The sequence below is a fragment of the Chiloscyllium plagiosum genome, unplaced genomic scaffold, assembly GCF_037043375.1.
Source record: "Chiloscyllium plagiosum isolate Xiang-an unplaced genomic scaffold, Cpla_swu_hap1 HiC_scaffold_12, whole genome shotgun sequence".
Taxonomy (NCBI): domain Eukaryota; kingdom Metazoa; phylum Chordata; class Chondrichthyes; order Orectolobiformes; family Hemiscylliidae; genus Chiloscyllium; species Chiloscyllium plagiosum.
In genome coordinates, this window is record NW_028270150.1 from 82,783,765 (window position 1) to 82,808,490 (window position 24,726).

General features: G+C 40.1%; 1 protein-coding gene across 3 annotated transcripts in view; it reads left to right on the forward strand.

Moving 5' to 3' along the window:
* Positions 1–24,726, forward strand: part of LOC122554982 (cyclin-dependent kinase-like 5) — a 155,766-nt gene that overhangs the window by 61,607 nt on the left and 69,433 nt on the right. For all 3 annotated transcript variants that reach the window (XM_043700476.2, XM_087992991.1, XM_043700474.2), the window contains exons 4-7: positions 10,367–10,412; positions 15,943–16,079; positions 17,146–17,266; positions 18,467–18,526. In XM_043700476.2, coding sequence (XP_043556411.1) covers positions 10,367–10,412; positions 15,943–16,079; positions 17,146–17,266; positions 18,467–18,526 — 364 coding nt within the window. The remainder of the gene's footprint in view (positions 1–10,366; positions 10,413–15,942; positions 16,080–17,145; positions 17,267–18,466; positions 18,527–24,726) is intronic.

Here is a 24,726-nt window from a genome sequence, read left to right on the forward strand (position 1 = left end):
GATATGCTAGCAAATGGGGCTAGGTCAGATTTGGATATTTGGTTGGTGCAGACAAGTTGGACTGAAGAGTCTGTTGCTGTGTTGTGTGATTCTCTGTCTGTCACTTTGTCACCCTCATCTACCAAGAATGCTTTTACTGGCATTCAAATCTTGTTACTGGCCAACCTGAATGGTTGAAAAGTTCTTGATAATTCATTACCATATCATTTGGGAGAAAATGTGTCCAAGGACATTGTACAGTAAGTCTTAGGACTCTTTCTATGTCCTGGGTACACACTTTGGTGCATACTTTAAAATCCTGAGGCCTAAAGTTGCTGAACTTCAGCATGGTAGTTGTAAAATGCATAATTTTATAATTAACTGCCTTGTCTTTTCTAACATAAATATATTTTTAAAATTTGGAATTTTAAGTAGGAGAAGCCAGTATCCTGGGTTTGTTGTTTGCTTATATATATGCACATGCCTGCACATATGGTGTCAAAAGAACAACTAATATTTGGGAATCCAATCAACTGTTCGATCCTGTTTGCCTGTTTATCCATTCTATATTAATTACTTAGTAAAATGTTCCTTCTTGATGAAGGAAACTGCGGTGCAGCATCATTCATATTTATAGATGAACATGACAAAAATGCTAATTGACAACTTTTTGCTGTCTGTGCTATTGAAAGAGCGGAGAAGATTAACAATCTCTTATTTAAAGCTTTTAATGGCCAGTATTTCCATTTCTGTTTATTATCTGTTAGCAACTATTTCCATTGATTAAAGAAATCGTTGTTGATCGATAGCACAGGAATGATTAATTTTAAGGCTACCTATTCAAATTGATGTGACTAGACAAACCTGAGGTTAATTAAAGGTACTTCAAGTTTTTGCAATGTTTCATTTACATGGTCAGGTGCTTGTGCATATCAAATTCGTGCAAAAAATTGAAAAATTACTTGCATTCTCCTTGCCTTTTTTAAAGCATGATACAAATATTTGTCTGTGTGACATTGCAGTATGGAATAAATAAATTCTGCACAAGTTGACCTACTCTTGGGAAATGAGGCAAGGCAACTGACTGAGGTGTCAGTGGGAGTACTTTGGGGCCAGCAACCATAATTCTATTGGCTTTAAAATAGTGATGGAAAAGGATTGACTAGATCTAAAGGTTGAAGTTCTAAATTGGAGGAAGTCAATTTTGATAGCTATAGGCAAGAACTTTCAAAAGTTGATTGGGGGCAGATGTTTGCCATAAAGGGATAGCTGGAAAATGGGAAGTTTTCAAACATGAGGTAAGGAAAATCCAGAGACAGTATGTTCCTGTTCGGGTGAAAGGCAAGGCTGGTCAGCGTAGGCAATGCTGAATGACTAGACAAATTGAGGCTTTGGTCAAGAAAAAGAAGGAAGCATATGTCAAGTAGCACAGCAGAGATCAAGTAAATCCTTAGAAGAGTATAAAGGCAGTAGGAGTATACTTAGGAAAATCAGGAGGGCAAAAAGGGGACATGAGATAGCATTGGCAAACAGGGTTAAGGAGAGTTCAAAGAGATTTCATAAATACATTAAGGACAAAAAGGTAACTATGGAGAGAATAGGGCCACTCAAAGATCAGCAAGGTAGTCTATGTGTGGAACTGCAGGAGATGAGGGAGATAATAAACGAGTATTTTGCATCAGTGTTTACTGTGGCGAAGGACCTGGAAGATGTAGAGAATGTAAGGAAATAGATGGTGACATCTTTAAAAATGTTCATATTGCAGAGGAGGTGGTGCTGGATGTCTTAAAATGCATAAAGGTGGATAAAACCCCGTAGGGGAGTACCATAGAACTCTGTGGAAAGCAAGGAAAGAGATTGCTGAGCCCCTTGCTGAGATAATTGTATCATCGATAGTCACAGGTGAGGTGTCTGAAAACTGGAGGTTGGCAAAAGCGGTACCACTATTTAAGAAAGGTGGTAAGGATAAGCCAGCAAACTATAGACCAGTGAGTCTGACATTGGTGGTGGGGAAGTTGTTGCAGTGATTTCTGAGGGACAGGATTTTCATGTATTTGGAAAGGCAAGGACTGATTAGGAATAGTCAGCATGACTTTGTGCGTGGGAAATCGTGTCTCATGAATTTGATTGAGTTTTGTGAAAATGTAACAAAGAGGATTGATGAGGGCAGAGCGGTAAATGTCATCTATATGGACTTCAGTAAGGCGTTCAACAAGGTTCCTCATGGTAGACTGGTTAGCAAGTTTAGATTACGTGTAATAGAAGGGCAACTAGACATTTGGATACGGAACTGTCTCAAAGGTAGAAGACAGAGGGTGGTGGTGGAGGGTTGCCTTTCTGACTGGAGGCCTGTGATCATTGGTGTGCTACAAGGATCCGTGCTGGGTCCACTGCTTTTCATCATTTATATAAATGATTTGGATGTGAGCATAAGAGGTATAGTTAGTAAGTTTGCAGATGACACCAAAATTGGAGGTGTAGTGGACAGCGAAGAAGGTTACCTCAGTGTACAACAGGATTTTGATCAGATGTGCCAATGGGCCGAGAAATGGCAGATGGAGTTTAATTTGGATAAATGTGAGGTGCTGCATTTTGGAAAGGCAAATCAGAGCAGGACTTATACACTTAATGGAAAGTAAGTAAGTTAGCTCGCTGAGCTTGAAGATTTTGTTTTCGACGTTTCGTCACCATACTAAGTAACAACATCAGTGAGAGTCTCCAGTGAAGCACTGATGGTATGTCCCGCCTCTCTATTTATAGGCCTTGGTTTCCTAAGATGGGTGATGTTATTTCCGGTCTCAGAAACTTGCCACCAGAATAGAGGAACACCCTCTAGCCACAAAAAGACACAACCCACTATCACTAGTTTCCATACATACAGACAAAGAAGGACACCACTTGACTAAGACAACACACACATCCTAGGACAGGTGAAATGAAGACACGCACGAGAATTCTTAGAGACATGGCATTCTAACCAGAGGTCCGTCAATAAACGTATTGATTTAGATCCTATCTACCTTCCCTTGCGAAAAAAAGAACCGGAAATGGCATCCTTCACCTAAAGAGACCAAGACCTATAAACAGAGAGGCGAGACATACCACCAGCACTTCAACAGAGAGTCTCAATGATGTTACCTAGTATGGTGACGAAACGTCTGAAAACAAATCTTCCAGCTCAGCGAGCTAATTTACATACATAAGATCAACCTGAGCTACAAGTCTTTTCTAAAATCGCTAACTTGATGGTAATATCCTGGGGAGTGTTGCTGTACAAAGAGAACTCGGAGTGCAGGTTCATAGTTCCTTGAAAGTGGAGTCACCGGTAGATAGGATAGTGAAGTTGGTGTTGGGTATGCTTTTCTTTATTAGTCAATGCATAGATTATAGGAGTTGGCAATTCATATTGCAGCTATACAGGACATTAGTTAGGCCACTTTTGGAAGGATGTTGTGAAACATGAAAGGGTTCAGAGAAGATTTAGAAGGATGTTGCCAGGGTTGGAGAGTTTGAGCTATAGGGAGAGGCTGAATAGACTGGGGCTGTTTTCCCTGGAGTATTTGAGGCTGAGAGGTGACCTTAGAGGTTGATAAAATCAAGAGGGGCATAGATCGGGTAAATAGCAAAGGTCTTTTCCCTGGTGTTGGGGAGTCCATAACTAAAAGGCATAGGTTTCAGATGAGAGGGAAAAGATTTAAAAGGGATCTAAGGGACAGCTTTTTCATGCAGTTTGTGGTGCGTGTATGGAATGAGCTGCCAGAGGAAGTGGTGGAAGCTGGTACTTTAACATTTAAAAGGCATCTGGATGGATGTATGGTTAGGAAGAGTTTCGAGGGATATGGGCCAAGTGTTGACAAATGGGACAAGATTAGTTTAGGTTATCTGGTCAGCATGAATGCGGTGGACTGAAGGGTCTGTTTCCATGCTGTACATCTCTGAATCTAGGTTAATTTGATAAGTTCTGACCAGTATTTTTGTTTGTGCATTTAAATTATTTAGGACTTCCATATTTTTCAACTTCCAGATAAGTACAGTGTGCTTTGGTAGTAGATCAATTTAATTCACCTTCCATGCAGACGAACCAGCCAGTAATCTTAAAAATATTAAATTGATGCTAAAATTCTTGAAAATATAAAATTGTAAAATATCACTCAGAATTTGAAAACCAGTGTTTTATTTGCTACTTGTACTTTTTTTCTCTGAATTGAAGACTTCTGTGTGATTTCTGAAAATGCAGAAGCACTTGTAGTGCACAACACTTTTGGTAACCACAGTATGAAGGAATAATATAAGAAATTTGGACTGTAATCATCTTTTGAGATTTTTAATTCTGCTGACATAGATTGTGAAATAAACAGTCAGTCTGTTATTTTTAATTAGTAACAAATTGGAAAATATAGAAAGGAAAAAGAGTGGAAGAAACTGAACAGGTAAGGCAGAGAAGTTAATAATGGCACTAATTTGCAACTGAACAGAAGTGTGATGGATTTTCTGCTGTTGAAGAAAGTGGAAAGGGATAAATAGAACAAAAGGAAAGGCCAGGGAAAGATTAAAGGGTTTGGAGGAGGAGATTAGAAATCACATGTGCCATAGGACATAAGACAATGTGAGTGGTAATAGCTGTAGAGAGGGGACAGTAAATTGGTCCAGAATAGGTATTAACGAAATAAATGTCAGTTCTGATTGAAGGCAAAAACATTAAAATAAGATACATTTGGGGCCAATGATTGAAATTGGAGGCTGTTCATGGTCTAAAGTTATTGAAGTTATTATTGAATCCAGAAGACTAATTTGTATAACTGGAAAGTAAGGTGCTGTTCATTTAACTTGCATTGGTTTTCACTTGAACACCACAGCAGGCCTTAGACAGAAGTATGAGCGTGAAAGCAAGATGGTATATTAAATTGACAAGTGACCAAAAGGTTGGGATTATGCTTGTGAACTGACTAGAGATGTTCTGCAGTTGATCTCCCCGTGTAGAGGAAACGGTGTTTTGAGTTGCAAACACAGGAGAATAGATTGAAAGGAGTAAAAGTAAATTATTGCTTTGTGTGGAAGGAGTATCTCGGACAGAACCTTGATGAGTGAGGAAAAAGGAGTTAACAAGGACAATGTTCCATTGCATAGGATGTACTTTGGGAATGGGTGAGGATTGAATTGGGTTGTTGTGAATGGATTGGCCTCTTTGGAATGTTGATATGGGAGAGGAAGATGTGTTTGGTTCAGGTTGAGGTTGTAGTTGAGGTTGTAGGTTTGCTCATGAGCTGAAAGGTTTGTTTTCAACCGTTTCGTCACCATGCTAGGGAACCATCAGTGAGCCTCTGGTGAAGCACTGGTGTTCTGTCCCGCTTTCTATGTATGTGCCTTGGTCTCTTCAGGTGGGTGATATCATTTCAGGTTGTTCTCAGAGGTTGGTAAGTGGAGTCCAAGTGGGTGTGTTTATCTATTGAGTGCTAGGCCTCGAGGAATTCCTGTGCGTGTCTCTGTTTAGCCTTTCTTAGGATGGATGTGTTGTCCCAGTCAAAGTGGTGTCCTTCTTCATCTGTATGTAAAGACCCAAATGATGGTGGGTCATGTGTTTTGGTAGCTAGTTGGTGTTCATGTAACCTGGTGGCTAGTTTTCTGCCTGACTGTCTGATGTGTTTTCTGCAGTCCTTGCATGGTATTTTGTAAATGACATTTGTTTTGCTGGTTGTTGGGATCGGATCCTTTAGGTTCATCAGTAGCTGTTTCAGTTCGTTGGTAGGGTTGTGGGCTACCATGATGCCAAGGGGTCGGAGTAGTCTGGTGGTCATCTCCAAAATGTCTTTGATGTATGGTTGTGTGGCTAGAGTTTCTGGGCATGTTGTGTCTACTTGTTTGGGTTTGTTGTTTAAGAATGGGCTAACTGTGTTTATTGCGTACCTGTTCTTCTGTTCTTAGTTCCTGCGTGTTGCAGTGTATTGTGGCCCATTTAAATAATGTCCTGATGCAGCTCCATTTGTGGGTGTTGTGATGAGTCCTTCTGTAGTTAAGTTTCTGGTCTGTCTGTGTTGATTTCTTGTGGATGCTGGTCTCCAGTTCTCCATTAACTGTTTGTTCCACTGTGACAAATAGGAAGGGGAGTCTTGTTGTTCTCCTCCTGTTTTGTGAAATTTATGTCAGTAAGGATGTTGCTGATAATGTTGCAAGTTTCCTCTAATTTGTTCCACTTTGTGATGACAAAGATGTCATCCATGTAGTGGACCCGAAGTTTCTGTTGGATTGTGGGAAGGGCTGTTTGTTTAAGTCTCTACATTACTGCTTCTGCTCAGAAACCTACTATTGGTGATCCCATGGGTATTCAATTGATTTGTTTGTTGGCCTTGTCATTGAAGGTGAAGTGCGTAGTGAGGCATAGGTCTACTAGCTTGAGGATGTTGACCTTGCTGATGACGTTAGTGCTGTCTGGTGTTTATGTCCTTAGTTTGTCTTGTAGTTTGGTATTTCTTTGGCCAGGTGTATGGTGGTGGTATTACACTAGAGTTGGCAGAATGTGGCAGAATATAGAGGTTGGAGGGTTGAAATTGAGGACAAGGAAGACCTTATAGTGATTCTGAGTTGAGTGGAAGGACGGGGAAAGGGCAAAAGTGCGCAAAATAAGTCCAACGCAGTTGATGGCCCTGAAAACCACTGACAGAGGGATTGACAGTTGAGACACCTCAAAATCATTATTGGAGACAGAGGCATCATTGAAACAAATACAACAGAGAGAGAGAGAACCTGGGGAAATGGAATTGATCTTTGTAGAAAGCTGGTTGTGAAGAAGTTGAGATATGAGAGTCAGTGGGCTTATAATGAGTGTTAGTAGACAACCTGTCCCTGGAAATGGAGGACAAAATGTCAAGGAAATGAAGTGTTAAAGATGAAGTGAGAAAACTGAAAGAACCATGGATATTGGAAGCCAAGTTGAATAACTTCTCAGTTTTCACAGAATCACAGAATTATGATGATGTAGCAGGAGGCCATTCAGCCTATCGTGCCTGCACTGTTTTGGATTTAGATTTTCACTTTTGGGTGAAAGCAGGAAGCAGTATCGATCTTGTAATGAATTATCTAGAAATAGAGTTGCAGTAGTCCCTCTCCTACCGAGAAGGATAGGAAGCAATATTTCATATAACTCTCATAAGGACTGTTATAAATTGTGCCCATTTCGGTACTCGGAGTCCCATTTTTCATTTGAAGTAAGTGAGACAAGTTAAATGAGAAATTGTTCAACTAAAGAATAGTAAGGTTTAACAGGTGGAGGAGGCTTCTTATCCTTCTCGGTAGGAGAGGAACTACTGCAAATCTATTTCTAGACCGTTCATTATTGTATCGGTACTGCTTCCTACCATCATGAAGTTGAAGGCGTGTACTGTACCTTTGGGAGAGTGAATGCTGTTCTGCGCTGAGAGCTTAAGAGCAGTGTCAGTGAACTGGAAAATTGAAAATATGTTACATTTGGCTGTGAAATAGATACCCGAGTTGGTACTGTTTTGACAACTGTTCGAATTTAACCAGTTGAGTTTGAATTTATTGTTTTGCCATTTTTAAAATTATATTTTAAAACTAAGTGTAATTTATTCATATTTATTTCTTACCAAGCCAAGATTTCCATCTTCTGTTTCTTCACAAAATTCAAAACTGAGATTAAACTTCACCAGCATTGCACACAATAAACTATTAAGTGTTTTGTTTTACTCTGATTATAGTGCAGGTCTATCGAACTGGCATTTACTTAGGCTAGCTACTTTCAGTGAGCCGTAAACCACAAGATGTTCAGAACTCGACTAACCCTTTCAACAGATAGCAAATTGAAATCAGAGAACCCCACTTAGCTCCAGCTATCTTCTGTATTATGCTGAGATGCCTTCAAACTGACCTTATCACTAATTATCACTATCTTAGAATTGCTATTGTAAACAAATTAAGGAAATTGAGTTGTACAACCATTCACCTTTTGCTGAACACAAAAACATTTTTCTGGAATGCCCTTATAAGGATTGCAGATGTCACATCTCATGAGACTATCCGATGTTGGCAAAACCATAAATTCAAACTCTATTGGGTTTTCATATTCTGGAGCATAATTTAAACTGGTTAAATTTAAATTATCAAAACCGCCACAAACTCCGACATCTATTTCACAGCCAAATGTTACATATTTTAAATTTTCCAGTACACTCTGAGACTGCTCTTGTAACCTCTCAGTGCAGAACAGCATTCACTCTCTCCCAAAGGCAAAGAACATGCCTTCAAAAATCTAAATCCAAAGTGCACTGGGCACAACAGACTGAATGGCCTCCTGCCACAACATCATCAGTCTGTGATTCAATTAAAGGATAATAAACTCAGCTAGGTAGAGGAAGCTTGTGATTGATGGGAACCATTGAGGTCTGCGTTCATGAAATAAGTGAATAGCCCTCAAGCTGTCCTGGGGAAGAGCTGGTGGTCAAGACCAGGTTGCCGAATCTGGTGAAATGACTGAGGTTCAGAAGAATCATGAATATACATTGCGAGACTGATCAAAGGGGAAAAAACAGAGTTAAGATAAAACAAAATAAGTTGAGTTCTACAGTAACAAGCTGAAATGATGGGATTTCCGGAGTAGTGCAGTTTGTGAATTTTGAGAAAAAGGTAAATGTAGGCTATGAGAGATTGCGAAAGTTAAAGATGCTTTTGGGAATTTTAGCATCCATTGCTATTACCAGTTGCTAAGGATACTGTTGGTCATCTCAGGATTCTATTTTTGATTTTCAATCTTGTGTATGTTCTATTCATATTCCAAAACATTAAATAAGTACCTGAACAACTGCATTTAGAAGTTGATGTTTCCTTGTAAACTGTACCTCCTCTATCGTCTACAGTTTTCCTTCTATTTTTGTCCCATGAAGCCTGGTTCTTGAATCAAACTTTTACTGACTTTTTGGAAGAAGAATTAAAACTGCTGTTGTGATTTTATTCAGTCCTCAAAAGGATTAGTTATTGGTTGCTTAAGCCATGTAAATGTGAGTATCCCAAGCATAGATCTAATGCAGATAAATTAAATTTTTTGAAGTTATTATGTACATGAGTGTTAATAATAGATGGACCTGTTGCCATTTTAGGAGAAAGTGAGGTCTGCAGATGCTGGAGATCAGAGCTGGAAATATGTTGCTGGAAAAGCGCAGCAGGTCAGGCAGCATCCAGGGAACAGGAGAAACGACGTTTCGGGCATAAGCCCTTCCTGAAGAAGGGCTTATGCCCGAAACGTCGTTTCTCCTGTTCCCTGGATGCTGCCTGACCTGCTGTGCTTTTCCAGCAACACATTTCCAGCTCTGTTGCCATTTTAGGCAGGTTGAATCAGTATTGAGCACACCAATCTCCTTTTATTCTGATTCAGCAGTTTATTCGATCCTGAACTGAGGCTGGAAGGCAACAAAATTTAGGTTTCTCCCCCTGCATTGATATACTGGGAAGCCACTTTTTGATTCTATGAACCACAGCCAGACAGCGTTTCAGAAGGATTGAAAATTGTTCATAAGGAATTGGTCCGGGTGGGTTACTGTTTGGAGAGGTTGGTGTGAACTTGTTGGGCCGAAAGGCCTGTTTCCACCCTGTAGGGAATCTATAATTTGATGCCTTCTAATTCAAAATTGGCCCAATTCAAACAGAATCTTGGAATTATAATAGTAGCAGTCCAGATCAATTATTTGGCCTTTCTGTTCATGTTGCCTTTCGAAGAGCTGCTCAGTGAATCCCAATCTTCTTCCCCTGGCCTTGCATTTTTTTTCTCTCTTGTTGAATATCCAATTGAGTTTTGAAAATAAGTGGGCAACTCACTACATATGGTCATCAGATGTTATTGCACTTCAACATGTTTTTCAATTTTGCAGTTAAAATATTGGTATGTCAGTACAATGTATTAATTATCTATCAAAGATATAACTTACTTAAGTGCAGCTTTATAATGCTGAACTGTTGCTGATTTTTCATTTATTCCAATTTATTCTTTTGCCAATTTCAAGCTAAAAGTGACTGAAGGACTTTTGGACAGCTTGGGTTAAAAAGAAAAGAATAGACCAGGCAAGCTTTGTTTGCTTTTGAAACCAGGCCTGCAGGCTAATTGGAGTGAGTTTGCCACTCTGAGGCATACGTGCCACCAACCATATCTGGTTGCTGAGCCATAATTGACAAAGCTAAAGCTTAAAACATGCTTTAGCTTGTTTTTGCAATAGTTTGTGCTTGCTCATTAGTTAATTGGTGGATCACTTTGAATGTTAGGAAAGTAGCTTAACTTTTGTTTGTCAATCTTGCCCACTGCATTCAGATACCAATTAATGCTAATGGGTTAAAATTACAGTCTTGGGAGTTTATTTTTGATAATTTGTATTTTTATTTGTTGTAGGAAACCAATGAAATTGTGGCTATCAAGAAGTTCAAGGACAGTGAAGGTATGTGCAACCTTTCACAAAGGACACATTACTGTCCTGCCTAATGGCCATGTAAAATTCTACAGCTGACGATGACTACAAAATGAGTTGTTGATTGGAGAAAATATTTCTTGCGTATCTTTATCGTGGCGTATAGTTGTGCATAAACTTTCACATGTGTAGCTTCATATTAATTGCCACATGATATTAAGTCATTTCAGTAATAATAAATTCTTATTTCATGGTAATGTTTTGCTTAATTCTCCATCTCCTTGATTTTTTATGAGCTTTCCTATCTTGCTGAATGAAGCATAGATTGAACATATTCCAAGAATAAGAAAATAAATTGTAAGTGCTTTTGCAGATACAGGTACTTAAAAAAAGAAGATAATGCGGCCATGGTAAAAGCTGGTCCTTAGAAGCAGAAAGAGAAATTATGGGGAGTGAAAAAAATAGCAGAAATTTTGAATCAACATTTATTATCCCTCTTAACTGTAAGATAGAAGGAGCAATAGATGGAACAAATGACATACCAGAAATAAAGGATAACTTAGGTCATAAAAAGAGTAAGAGGGTAGGATGATTCATTCCAACTGCCTCAAAAGGTGGTGAAAGCAGAGTCCTTGACTGTTTTCAAGTCTGATTTTGGTAGATGCTCAATAGGGATGATGGTATCATGGATAGATGGGAATGCAGAATCGTTCGATCAATTATAATCATATTGAATGTTGGAATTGTGCTACACCACTGGGTGCTTATGATGAGATGTGGCCATTCTGTTTTGCACATCACTACCTGGCAGAGATCATTAAAATTGGACAGAGACCTACTTGTGGTTTGCTTCTACCTTGAATTTTGTTTGCCTGGTATCATCTGAGACCAAATCATGCTGCGTAGAATCCCACAGACATCTATGATTTTGGCATTAGCACCAGCTGGATCTAATCATCACCAAACACTGCAGTATTCTCAATGCACAGCTATCACAGTGATGATTGAAGATGATCACTACCTAGGGTGCACCAGAGATAGAATACAACTCTTGAAGGTTTTGCCTTCAAGGTAGAAATGAACACCATGATATAAATCAGCCACAATACCTACCTACCTAGGATGAAGCATTTTCTCAACTCAGTTGAATAGGTGATTTCTGGCATTCCCATACAAAACGCTCAATTGAAATGGAACATCCTTCTAGACACCAACTCCAATTAGCACTCTCAAAATACAGGAAGCAAGATTGAAATAAATTTGAATATTTTGAGGTTAATATCACTTCATGCCAAGCTGTTTGCGTTCATTAATTACAGGAGAGGTCTGAGCAAAGAAGCTTCTGAGAGTACTAAGGGCCATTTGAAATAGAATCCCAACAGACTGTTTAGTGGTATGCTAATTGGTTACAACTTTGCATGAATACTTAGATGTCCAACTACTTAATGGTGGGAGACCAAAAAGGCAATGGGTTCATTAGCAAAGAAAATGACTCAATTGAAAACCAAGGCGGGGAGGTCATCACAGAATACAGTATAGTGGTTGAAGAGATAGTTAGACATCGATCTTGCATTCCAGACATCAGCATTCCAGAAGATCTGTAGAAATCTCTGGTCTGCTAGAGGGAGAGTGCAACTCCATAGTGTGATGTAGAAATTTTGACTTGTACACCAACAAGGACTATTGTGGTGATTGCAATAACGTGGATTAATCTCCCTACTGAGCATCATGAGAAAAGTATTCATCAAAATTGACCTTGTCAGTCTAATGATTCTTCAGTGAATTGCTTCTTGCTGGTGTTATCACATGAGCATTCTGTACAAAGGAACACATTTTCAAGAGATTCAAGAACAACGGCAATATGAATAAGAATGCCATGGTGCCAGTCTATTAAACCTATGTCCTCTGCACATGCTCTACAGTGCGATGAGACCTGAACAATTTATGCTAGGTAGGAGAAAGGGATAAGAGTGTAATGCTGGAAAAGCACAACAGGTCAGGCAGCATCCGAGGAGCAGGAAAATCGATGTTTCGGGCAAAAGCCGTTCATCAGGAATGGGGCTGGGAGCTTTTGCGATGGAGAGATAAATGGGAGGGGGGGGAGGTAGCTGAGAGTGCAATAGGTGGATGGAGGTTGGGGTAAAGGTGAGAAAGGAGGGTGGAGTGGATAGGTGGGAAGCAAGATGAACATATGGGATGGTGCTGAGCTGGAAGGTTGGAACTGGGCTAAGATGGGGAGAGGAAAAATGAGGAAATTGGTGAAATCCACATTGATGCCAAACGTTCTTCCTCCAGTTGTTGGGTGGTAAGGGAGTGTGATGGAGGAGGCCCAGGACCTGCGTGTCCTTGGCAGAGTGGGAGGGAGAGTGAGTGTTCCGCCGAGGCGTGGTAGGGTTGATTGGTATGGGTGTTCTGGAGATGTTCTTGGAAGCGCTCTGCGAGTAGGCATCCTGTCTCCCCAATGTAGAGGAAACAGCATTGGGAGCAACGAATACAGTAAATCCTGAATCAGGATGAGTGAACAGCAAAATGGTATTATACAAAGAGTACAAAAATTTTTAATTTACTATCAGTTAAGACTCAAATCAATTTTGACATCACTCTCAATTCTTGTGTTACAGTCCTTAGCTCAATGAACTTCAAATACAAAACCTCACTTGTCATCTATCACTTGGGCGGCATGGTGGTTCAGTGATTAGCATTGCTGCCTCACAGCACCAGAGTCCCAGGTTCGATTCCAGCCTTGGGCGACTGTATGGAGTTTGCACATACTCCCGTGTCTGTGTGGGTTTCCTCCTACAGTCCAAAGATGTGCAAGTCAGTTGAATTGGCCAAGCTAAATTATCCATAGTCTTAGGTGCATTAGTCAGAGGGGAAATGGGTCTGGGTGGGTTATTCTTCGGAGGGTTGGTGTGGACTGGTTGGGCCGAAGGGCCTGTTTCCACACTGTAGGGAATCTAATATAATCTAATCTAATCTAATCTAATCTAAATGACGTGTAGAAGTGCAGGTGAAACTTTGATGGATATGGAAGGCTGTGTGAGAACAGGTTTTGCAATTCCTCGGGAGTGTTGCTGAACAAAGAGACCTTGGAGTGCAGGTTCATATCTCCTTGAAAGTGGAGTCGCAGGTAGATGGAATAGTGAAGAAGGCATTTGGTATGCTTTCCTTTATTGGTCAGAGTATTGAGTACAGGAGTTAGGAGGTCACGTTGCGGCTGTACAGGACATTGGTTAGGCCACTGTTGGAATATTGCATGCACTTCTGGTCTCCTTCCTATCGGAAGGATGTTGTGAAACTTGAAAGGGTTCAGAAAAGATTTACAAGGATGTTGCCAGGGTTGGAGGATCTGAGCTACAGGGAGAGGCTGAACAGGCTGGGGCTGTTTTCCCTGGAGTGTCGGAGGCTGAGGGGTGACCTTATAGAGGTTTACAAAATTATGAGGGGCATGGATAGGATAAATAGGCAAAGTCTTTTCCCTGGGGTGGGGGAGTCCAGAACTAGAGGGCATAGGTTTAGGGTGAGAGGGGAAAGATATAAAAGAGACTTAAGGGGCAACTTTTTCATGCAGAGGGTGGTACGTGTATGGAATGAGCTGCCAGAAGATGTGGTGAGGCTGGTACAATTGCAACATTTAAGAGGCATTTGGATGGGTATGTGAATAGGAAGGGTTTGGAGGGATATAGCCGGGCGCTGGCAGATGGGTCTAGATTGGGTTGGGATATCTGGTTGGCATGGACGGGTTGGACCGAAGGGTCTGTTTCCATGCTGTGACTCTATGGTAGAGGAATGTGCCAGGAGGGGAGGAGAGGGAAAAAGGGATGTGCAGTTGCCAGTCTAAGGCTTTCAGATATTTCTTGGCAGGGCTGGGTCACCAACTTGGAGGTCCTGGAGTACACTAATTCCATCAGGATGCACTCATTGCGAAAGCAACAGCATCTGTACTGACAACTGTGTTCATTGAATGGATGATGACCACATACCTAAAGGTTTTCTGTACTGGGTGTCCATACCTCTATCAGAATATTTGCATTGAAAGCCATAGTATTTGGAGGCTGATTTGGAAGGGCATTGGAAGTGGGGAGCAGAAATGAAAAGCTCAGCTGGCCAAGGAGATAACTCTGAGGGGAAGAAAAAAGACCACCAAACCACACATCATCTCAACTCACGATATACCTCTGCAGCAAATATCACAGAGACTGTCATGTCAGAGTGGGGCTCCTGAACCACAGTAGCAGATGCTTCACACAGAGTTGACAACGCAGTCCAAACCATCACCATATGATACTGAATGATGCCTTTGTGGTTGGGGTAAAGCTGGTTACCTGTTGGTTAGAGATGTTGCCTGAGTTTGGTGAATTGCTTTGTTGAGCTGGTTGTGATTTATGGTTCATTTGTAGCACTCAGAGGTAGGAGTTGATAAATGAGTTCCCGAAAGAATGTGTCACATGCCATTGAGTTAAAGGCAACAATACATCAAAAGTTTTGGCTGGCCATGCATTTGAGCCAGAAATTTGATATAATTGGATTGGTTGTTTTGAGGTATCTTGTCTACATTTAAGGACCTTTTTATGTTCAGTCCTTATTCCTTATATTCTTTATGCTTGTTTTCATTCTGATATGTTGTTAGAGGCCCAATATTTGAAGTGACTATCAGGAGAAATATTGTCGTAAGGGAGATAACTTTTTTGATCCCTGGAGTGGAAATACCATCAGATGAAATAATTGGAGCACACAGAATCTGATTATAGAGTTTTTATCTATTTCCTGAGTCTTAGATTTTTTTTTCGAATGCGACTTACCTTAAATCCTTGATTGCAGCTCAAAGAAGAGCAGATTGGGTTTGTGTGTATTGTTATATTATTAATTTGTATGGACTCATCTGGTTTAGATAAAGCATCTCTGAAAGTTAACAGGATCGTAAAGATTGCTAAATTACTTTGATCAATTTTCTGATGCCAGGGAGGTTACAGATCTTTTGAGAGAAATTATGATTCAGTAAAATAATTATTTGAGTAACAGGTCTGCTATATTTTACTATTATGAGCACTAGCAAATCTCCATCAATCCAATTATTAACCCTTAAAGGTGAACAAATTATGAAATAAGTTGACTGTTTAATTCACGTGTTCTTTGGAAAAATGTTACTGTGCACCTGAGTTGAAATGATCCATTATGAAAAGCAGTTGGAGAACCTTACATGTATGAGCATCAAGCATGAATTGCAAGGTAAATTCGGTCAATCTCTTCATCACTAATCAAGAACCCAGCATTTTTGGAAACATAGGGCGTCAATACATGAAAGATAAAACCTATGTAAAGTATTGTAATTCGTGTCAGACTGACTTGATGTTGGCATCTAAAGCCTTATAATTCCTTTTCTATTCTCAATGGAAAAGAAAAGCAATTTTGGAAGAAGTCAAAAAAAGTTATGTTGGCTTACTTTCAGGCAAAATTTTTTAAACAACTAATTAGCACTATGTTAAATAAAGTGTAATGTTTTACATACCTGAAGGATAAATAAAGTTATCGCATCTCATAATTAATATTTTTTCCCCAGAAAATGAGGAAGTTAAGGAGACAACTTTAAGAGAGCTTAAAATGCTCCGTACTCTAAAACAAGAAAATATTGTTGAACTTAAGGAGGCCTTTCGAAGAAGAGGAAAACTTTATTTAGTGTTTGAGTATGTGGAGAAGGTGAGTGATAATAGAGCAACTTCTAAGTTAGAGACTTTTCTGCCTGATTTCAGAGGTGGCTTCTCCAGCATCTATAGTTGGGAAATATTTTCCACTTGATTATAATGTAAATGGCTTGCATGACATGGTCAGCTGTGAAGGCTTCAAAAGTTCTATTTTCTACCTTTGATTTACTAGGAGGTGTTAGCCGAAGGGCTGATTGGAGTAAGAGGGTTTCCTAAGTTAGTTTGGGCATAAGACAAGAAAAAGAACCCTAGCTTGCTGTCATGATCGCTGTCCAGTAATCAGTGTTGGAAATTTGCAACCAGTGCACAGGTGAAGACGAGGTTGGCAACAGCTCACAAACATCGTAGGCACCTCGGGGGCATTATCAGTTAAAAATTGACGTCAAGACATGCACAATGGTCAGGCAGATGACGGTTGTTTGACCAAGCACCTTCAAAACATCTTAAAGCCATCTAGAGAGAGGCCAGATGGTTTTCAGACTGAATTCCCTATCTTTGGGTCTCGACTACTGTAGGCCTTGCTGACAATGGTAAAATTATACAAAATCATGGATGAGCAAGAGACCACTCATGTTTTCTTAAAATCTCACACTTAAGGCTAATGTGACAAATGGCCTTTTTAAAAAAAAACTGCTGCCAAATTTGTGTGTGTGTAATTGGACCTCAATTTGATTCACTACTTTCAGTGGAGTGCCCAAAAATAGCTTTGATATTGAGGAGAAAAACTGCGGAAGATATGTTTTAGAGATTTAACAATGATTTGGAATGCATGATCTCAAGTGAATGAATTAATTTATTTTACTCTCTTGATCAGCCCTCGAATAAAAGTGTGCCCATTTAAATATTTTAATGTATTTCTGGTAAAAAAAATAATGAATTAATTTCTACTGTAAAGCTAAGATTTGACTTTCCCATTTTAAGAAAATCATTGTGATATGTTTTTCTAATGCAGGCAGAAACCAACAGCGACATTTTTAAATTCAACACTTTTTTGTTTAACTGCTGTGTGAAGTAACACACTTCATGGTGGTGTGTAAAGAATATGTTTGTTTGGTTTTCAGAATATGCTTGAATTACTTGAAGAGATGCCAAATGGTGTTCAACCTGAAAAAGTGCGAAATTACATTTACCAACTAATCAAAGCAATTCACTGGTGCCACAAGAATGACATTGTTCATCGAGGTAACTACTCCAAAAGTATTTATTTTCTACTTGAAAAAATAAAATTGTATCTTGATACTTAAACTTGTTATCATAGGATTTCTATGAACAGGTGATTTCACTCAGCATTGTGCTACTTTTGCAATGATCAAAACATCAAATATTATTGTAAATTAATTTGTCAATTGTTGAACTTGTGTTGAATTGCATCCGCAGCTGAGTTCCCTCCAGAAGGTGAGTTGAGAGAAAAAAGACTAAAAAGAACTAAAATTAAAAGAGAAATAAGCAAGAACAAAGGAAAGAAAAGTGGTCAGGATGGTTGGGCTCTCGTTCAGGAGCCCTACTCTGCCACCGTCTTGGAATCAGTTGAGGCCAAGATGACTTCAATAATGATCTATCAGAATGGCAGAGCAGGCTTCATAGTGAGAATTGATACACCCATCCACGAGCTAATGGTTTATGTTTTAGCAGGATTTAATAGACGTTAATTGGGATGGGATTTCAGGCTGATTCTTTTGCTTTACTTTACCCCCAGATCTCAGGTCATTGAGGTCAATGACAGTGTCTGTGCTATAACCGATCAATTAAAATTAATGCACTTAGCACAGTCTGGAAATTAAGCCATCTCGATCTGTGTGGCTCAGTTCCATGTCAGGTACAAACTGATCCCTGCAATAGGCTCCTTTAAGGTGAATACTTCAAATAGATTTGAAACGTTTTTGTCCTACTTCACCTCCATTCTGAACTCAACCAAACTTGTGGTCTCTAATATGAATACTGAACAATCTGCTCTCAGTTGTCTTGTTCATCCAGTAGCCATTGACTAGGAGACAAGAGTTGACGTGTTCAATAGTTAATCTGTGATGAATTGCAGCATGCATCTTTTATCTTTGATGCAAAGTATTCACATACCAAGAGCAAGTAATTTTGGCACTTCCACATGTAAAAAGATTAATGTAGAGAAGAATGCCTTTTGTTGACAAGTAAATCATGGTCAGCTGTTGGTTCTTTGGAATAATTTGCAGTGGTTTCTCGAGGTTATTATTTCAGGGATATGCAGGTTAGCTTGCCCTTGTGAATTCCATTTTGTATAATCTTCACTCTGAAAACAAATTAACTCTAGTTCAATTTGGTGAAGAACATTTTTCAGAACTCTCTGTCAGATGAGATCCTATTTCAAGTCCTGGTTAACTAACAATGGGAATATGTTCTTTTTTTCAGACATCAAACCAGAAAACCTTTTAATCAGCTACAGTGATATGTTAAAGTTGTGTGATTTTGGTAAGTCATAATTATTTTTTTCCATGTCTAATAAACACATTGAATAATTGATCATTGACAAAATTGATAATTTGGATGGTGCATCAAAATGCATTGAAAGATCTAATCAAAAGGTACATAAAGTTGTCAGTTTTATCAAATTCTTTTGGAGACTGTAGAAGTTGAATCCACAACTCATTTAGAATCATAGAAGACCGAGAGCAGTGTAGAATGCTGGCTGAACCAGTTGGAGGCTGTCTGTTTGAAAGAACAACCAACTAAGGCACTCTCCTATCTACTTGCCTATTTTCCTGCAAATTTTCTCTTACAACTACTTTCCTAATTCCTTTTTGAAGGCTACTGTTGAATTTATCCACTCCACCATTGACATTTGTTGCCTATAAAAAAATTCTCTCATGTCACTTCCAGGTCTTTTGCTCAACATCATAGATTTATGTCACCTGTTGGGAGTGCTCCAGATATTGGAAAAGTTTACCTTGTACCGAAAGAGTCTGGCTAATCGGGTGGGCTCCACCACAAGCTGCTCCAAAAAGCCATCTCATAACATTCCAGAAATTCCTTTTCATGCAATCCCCTGCCAACCTAATTTTCCCAGTCAGTCTGTATATTGAAATCCCCCATGACCACTAAACTTGCCTTTCTTACATGTCTTTTCTATCTCCTGGTGTATCTTGTGCTCCATATTCTGACTACTGTTTGGAGGCCTGTATATAACTCCCATTATGTTTTGTTTTTATCTTTATGGTTCCTCAATTCTCCCCACACAGATGCTATATAACATCTGACCCTACATTTATTTTTGCTATCAAACAAATAAGATTTGTCTTTTCTTTTATTATTTAACTTATTTTTCTAATCAACCTGTTCGGAGATGTTATTACACACCTATGGAGTAGGTGGGACTTGAACTCAGGCCTCTTGGTCCAGGGGCAGGGACACTACCGCTGCATCACTACAGGGCACTTCTATGTCTATTTGTAGGGATTCAAGTGAAGTAAATAGTTAATGCCGACAATTTGTAAACAATCCAGCACTATCATTTACAATCATAGTCAGATAGCATGGAAACAGGCCTTTCTGTCCAATCAGTCCATGCAAACCATAATCCCAAAATAAATTAGTCCCACCTTCCTGTGCTTCGCCCATATCCCTCCAAAATTTCCTTTTCATATATTTATCTAAATGTCTTTCAAATGTTGTAACTGTACTATTTCCACTGGAAATTATTCTACACCCAAACCATTCTCTATGTAAAAACAATTGGCTGTCATGTCTTTTTAAACTCTTGTCTCCTCTCACCTTAAAAATATGTCCCCTAGTCTTGAAATTTCCCACCCCAGGGAAAAGACACCTGCCATTCACCTTATCTATACCACTCATGATTTTATAAAAACACCCTATACTCCAGTGAAAAAAGTTCCAGTCAATCCAACCTCTCTTTATAACTCAAACTCTCTATTCCTGGAAACACCCTGGTAAATCGCTTCTGAACCTTCTCCAGCTTAATAATATCCTTCCTATAACAGGATGACCAGAACTGGTTACAGTACTCCACAAGAGGCCTCACCAATGTCTGGTATATCCTCAATATATATCCCAACTCTCATATTCAAAGGTCTGAGCAATGAAGGCAAACATGCTAAATGCCTTCTAAATCATCTCATCTACGTAATGCAAACTTCAAAGAACTATACCTGAACCCCGACATCTCTGTTCGACAACACTGGCCAACATTTTACTTTTAATTGTTTGTTTTTACAAAATGCAATATCTCGCAATTATTCAAATTAAACTCCAGCCCAATTAATCAAGATCTCTTTGTAATCTTGGATCATCTTCGTCACTGTCCACAAAGAGCAAGGCCCAGTGTATTAATTTATGTAGTTTCAAATAAATGCAGGCCAAATTGACAATCCTAAATTGGTAATCAGTGTAGAATTTTAACAAAAACTAACAGTTAACTGTCATAGAGTCATCGAAATGTACAGCACGGAAACAGACCCTTTGGTCCAACCCATCCATGCTGACTAGTTATCCCAACCCAATCTAGTCCCACCTGCCAGCAGCCGGCCCATATCCCTCCAAACCCTTCCTATTCATATACCTATCCAAATGCCTCTTAAATGTTGCAATTGTACCAGCCTCCTCCACATCCTCTGGCAGCTCATTCAATGCATGTACCACCCTCTGCGTGAAAAGGTGGTCCCTTAGGTCCCTTTTATATCTTTCCGCTCTCACCCTAAACCTATGTCCTCTAGTTCTGGACTTCCCGACCCCAGGGAAAAGACTTTGTCTATTTATCCTATCCATGCTCCTCATAATTGTGTAAACATCTGTAAGGTCACCCCTCAGGCTCCGACGCTCCAGGGAAAACAGTCCCAGCCTGTTCAGCCTCTCCCTGTAGCTCAAATCCTTTAACCCTGGCAACATCCTTTTAAATCTTTTCTGAACCCTTTCAAGTTTTACAACATCTTTCCGATAGGAAGGACACCAGAATTGCACACAATATTCCAACAGTGGCCTAACCAATGCCCTGTACAGTCGCAACATGACCTCCCAACACCTATATTAAATGTTCTGACCGATAAAGGGAAGCATACCAAATGCCTTCTTAACTATCCTATCTACCTACGACTCCACTTTCAAGGAGCTATGAACCTGCTCTCCAAGATGTCTTTGTTCAGCAACACACTCTAGGACCTTACCATTAAGTGTATAAGTCCTGCTAAGATTTGCTTTCCCAAAATGCAGCACCTCACATTTATCTGAATTAAACTCCATCTGCCACTTCTCAGCCCATTGGTCCATCTGATCAAGATCCCATTGTAATTTGAGGTTACCTCCTTCGCTGTCCACTGCACCTCCAATTTTGGTGTCATCTGCAAACTTACTAACTCTACCTCTTATGCTCGCATCCAAGTCATTTATATAAATGACGAAAAGTAGAGGACCGATCCTTGTGGCATTCCACTGGTCACAGGACTCCAGTCTGAAAAATAACCCTCTACCACCACTTTCTACCTTTTGAACCAGTTCTGTATCTAATTGGTTAGTTCTCCGTGTATTCTGAGAGATCTAACCTTGCTAACCAGTCTCCCATGGGGACATTGTCGAACACCTTACTGAAGTCCATATAGATCACATCTATCGCTGTGCCCTCATCAATCCTCTTTGTTACTACTTCAAAAAACCCAATCAAGTTTGTGAGACATGATTTCCCACACACAAAGCCATGTTGTATATCCCTAATCCGTCTTTGCCTTTCCAAATACATGTACATCCCGTCCCTCAGGAATCCCTCCAACAACTTGCCCACCACCGATGTCAGGCTTACGGTCTGTAGTTCCCTGGCTTGCCCTTACCATTCTTCTTAAACAGTGGCACCACGTTAGCCAACCTCCAGTCTTCTGGCACCTCACGTGTGACTATTGATGATACAAATATCTCCGCAAGAAAGCCAGCAATCACTTTCCGCAGCTTTCCACACCTGATCAGATCCTGGGGATTTATCCACCTTTATGCATTTCAAGACATTCAGTACTTGCTCCTCTGTAATATGGACATTTTTCAAGATGTCACCATCTTTTTCCCTACATTCTATATCTTACATGTCCTTTTCCACACTAAGTAGTGATACAAAATACTTGTTTAGTATCTCCCCCGTTTTCTGTGGCTCAACACAAAGGCCGCCTTGCTGATCTTTGAGGGGCCCTATTCTCTTCCTAGTTACCCTTTTGTCCTTGATGTATTTGTAAAAACCCTTTGGATTCTCCTTAATTCTATTTGCCAAAGCTATCTCATGTACCCCTTTTAACCTCCTGATTTCCCTCTTAAGTATACTCCTCCTGCCTTTATACTTATCTCAGGATTCACTCGATCTATCCTGTCTATACCTGACATATGCTTCCTTCTTTTTCTTAACCAAACCCTCAAATTCTTTAATCATCCAACATTCCCTATACCTACCAGCCTTTCCTTTTACCCTAACAGGAATATACTTTCTCTGGATTCTCGGTATCTCATTTCTGAAGGCTTCCCATTTTCCAGCCGTCCCTTTACCTGGAACATCTGCCCCCAATCAGCTTTTGAAAGCTCTTGTGTAATACTGTCAAAATTGGCCTTTCTCCAGCTGAGAACTTCAACTTTTAGATCTAGTCTATCTTTTTCCATCACAATTTTAAATTTAATAGAATTATGGTAGCTGGCCCCAAAGTGCTCCCCCACTGACACCTCAAGTCACCTGTCTGGCCTTGTTTCCCAAGAGTAGGTGAAGTTTTGCACCTCCTCTAGTAGGTACACCCACATACTGAATCAGAAAATTGTCTTGTACACACTTACCAAATTCCACTCCATCTAAACTCTTAACACTATGGCAGTCCCAGTCTATGTTTGGAAAGTTAAAATCCCCTACCATAACCACCCTATTGTTCTTACAGATAACTGAGATCACCTTACAAATTTGTTTCTCAATTTCCTTCTGACTATTAGGGTGTCTATAATACAATCCCAATAAGGTGATCATCCCTTTCTTATTTCTCAGTTCCACCCAAATAATTTCCCTGGATGTATTTCCGGGAATATCCTCCCTCAGTACAGCTGTAATGCTATTCCTTATCAAAAACACCACACTACCTCCTCTCTTGCCTCCCTTTCTATCCTTCCTGTAGCATTTGTATCCTGGAACGTTAAGCTGCCAATCCTGTCCATCCCTGAGCCATGTTTCTGTAATTGCTATGATATCCCAGGCCCATGTTCCTAACCAAGTCCGGAGTTCATCTGCCTTCCCTGTTAGGCCCTTTGCATTGAAACAAATGCAGTTTAATTTATTAGTCCTACCTTGTCCCTGCCTGCTCTGACTGTTTGACTCGCTTCTGTTCTCAACTGTATCAGTCTCAGATTGATCTCTTTCCTCACTATCTCCCTGGGTTCCAATGCTAGCCCCTCACCTTACTAGTTTAAATCGTCCCAAGCAGCTCGAGCAAATCTCCCTGCCAGGATATGAGTCCCCTTCCAATTTAGGTGCAATCCAATGATCCAAAAATGTGAATCCTTCTCCCGTACACCAGCTCCTCAGCCATGCATTCATCTGCTCTGTCCTCCTATTCCTACTGTCACTAGCTCGCAGCACCAGGAGTAATCCAGATATTACTACTCTCGAGGATCACCTTTTTAAATTCCTGCCTGATGCTCTGTTATCTCCCTTCGGAATCTCAACCTTTTCCCTACCTATGTCTTTGGTTCCAATGTGGACAATGACCTCTTGCTGGCTCCTCTCCCCCTTGAGAACATTCTGCACCTTCTGAGACATCCTTGATCCTGGCATCAGGGAAGAAGCATACCATTCTGATTTTTCACTGCTGGCCACAGAACAGTCTGTCTGTACCTCGGACTAGAGAGTCCCCTAACACAATAAATCTCTTGGAACCCGAAGTACCCTTCCGGGAATTAGAGCCAGTCTGAATACCAGAAACTTGGCTGTTCGTGCTACGTTACCCTGTGAATCGATCATCCCTTACATTCTCCAAAATCGCATACTTGTTTGAAATGGAGATAGCCACAGAAGACTCCTGCACTAACTGCCTAACTCTTTTACCTTTCCTGGAGTTAACCCATCTATGTGACTGTATCTGTGACTTTCCCCCCCCTTCCTATAACTGCCATCCATCACATACCATTGTTGTTGCAAATTTCTCATTGCATCTAATTGTCTCTCCAACCAATCCATTCGATCTGATTGGATTTGCAAGCAACATTGATCGGTGCATTCTCCATACCAACACCTCTGTCACAGTCCTTCTGTCAGAGCTGAAAATGTGTTGCTGGAAAAGTGCAGCAGGTCAGGCAGCATCCAAGGAACAGGAGAATCGACGTTTCGGGCATAAGCCTGAGGAAGGGCTAATGCCCGAAACGTCAATTCTCCTGTTCCTTGGATGCTGTCTGACCTGCGCTTTTCCAGCAACACGTTTTCAGCCCTGATCACCAGCATCTGTAGTCCTCACTTTCTCCTTCTCTGAGTCCACTTTCCCAGCAATCAGCACTCTCCTTTGATGTGGTATAAATCTTGTTATTTTTTCCCTGAATTAATATTTTTATGGAACAAAAACAGAACTCGCCGCAAAAGTCAGCGACTTGTCATATACTGTTAATCAGAGAACACACCCTTTGTCCTTATTTCCGACACATTTACACTGCTTCTACCT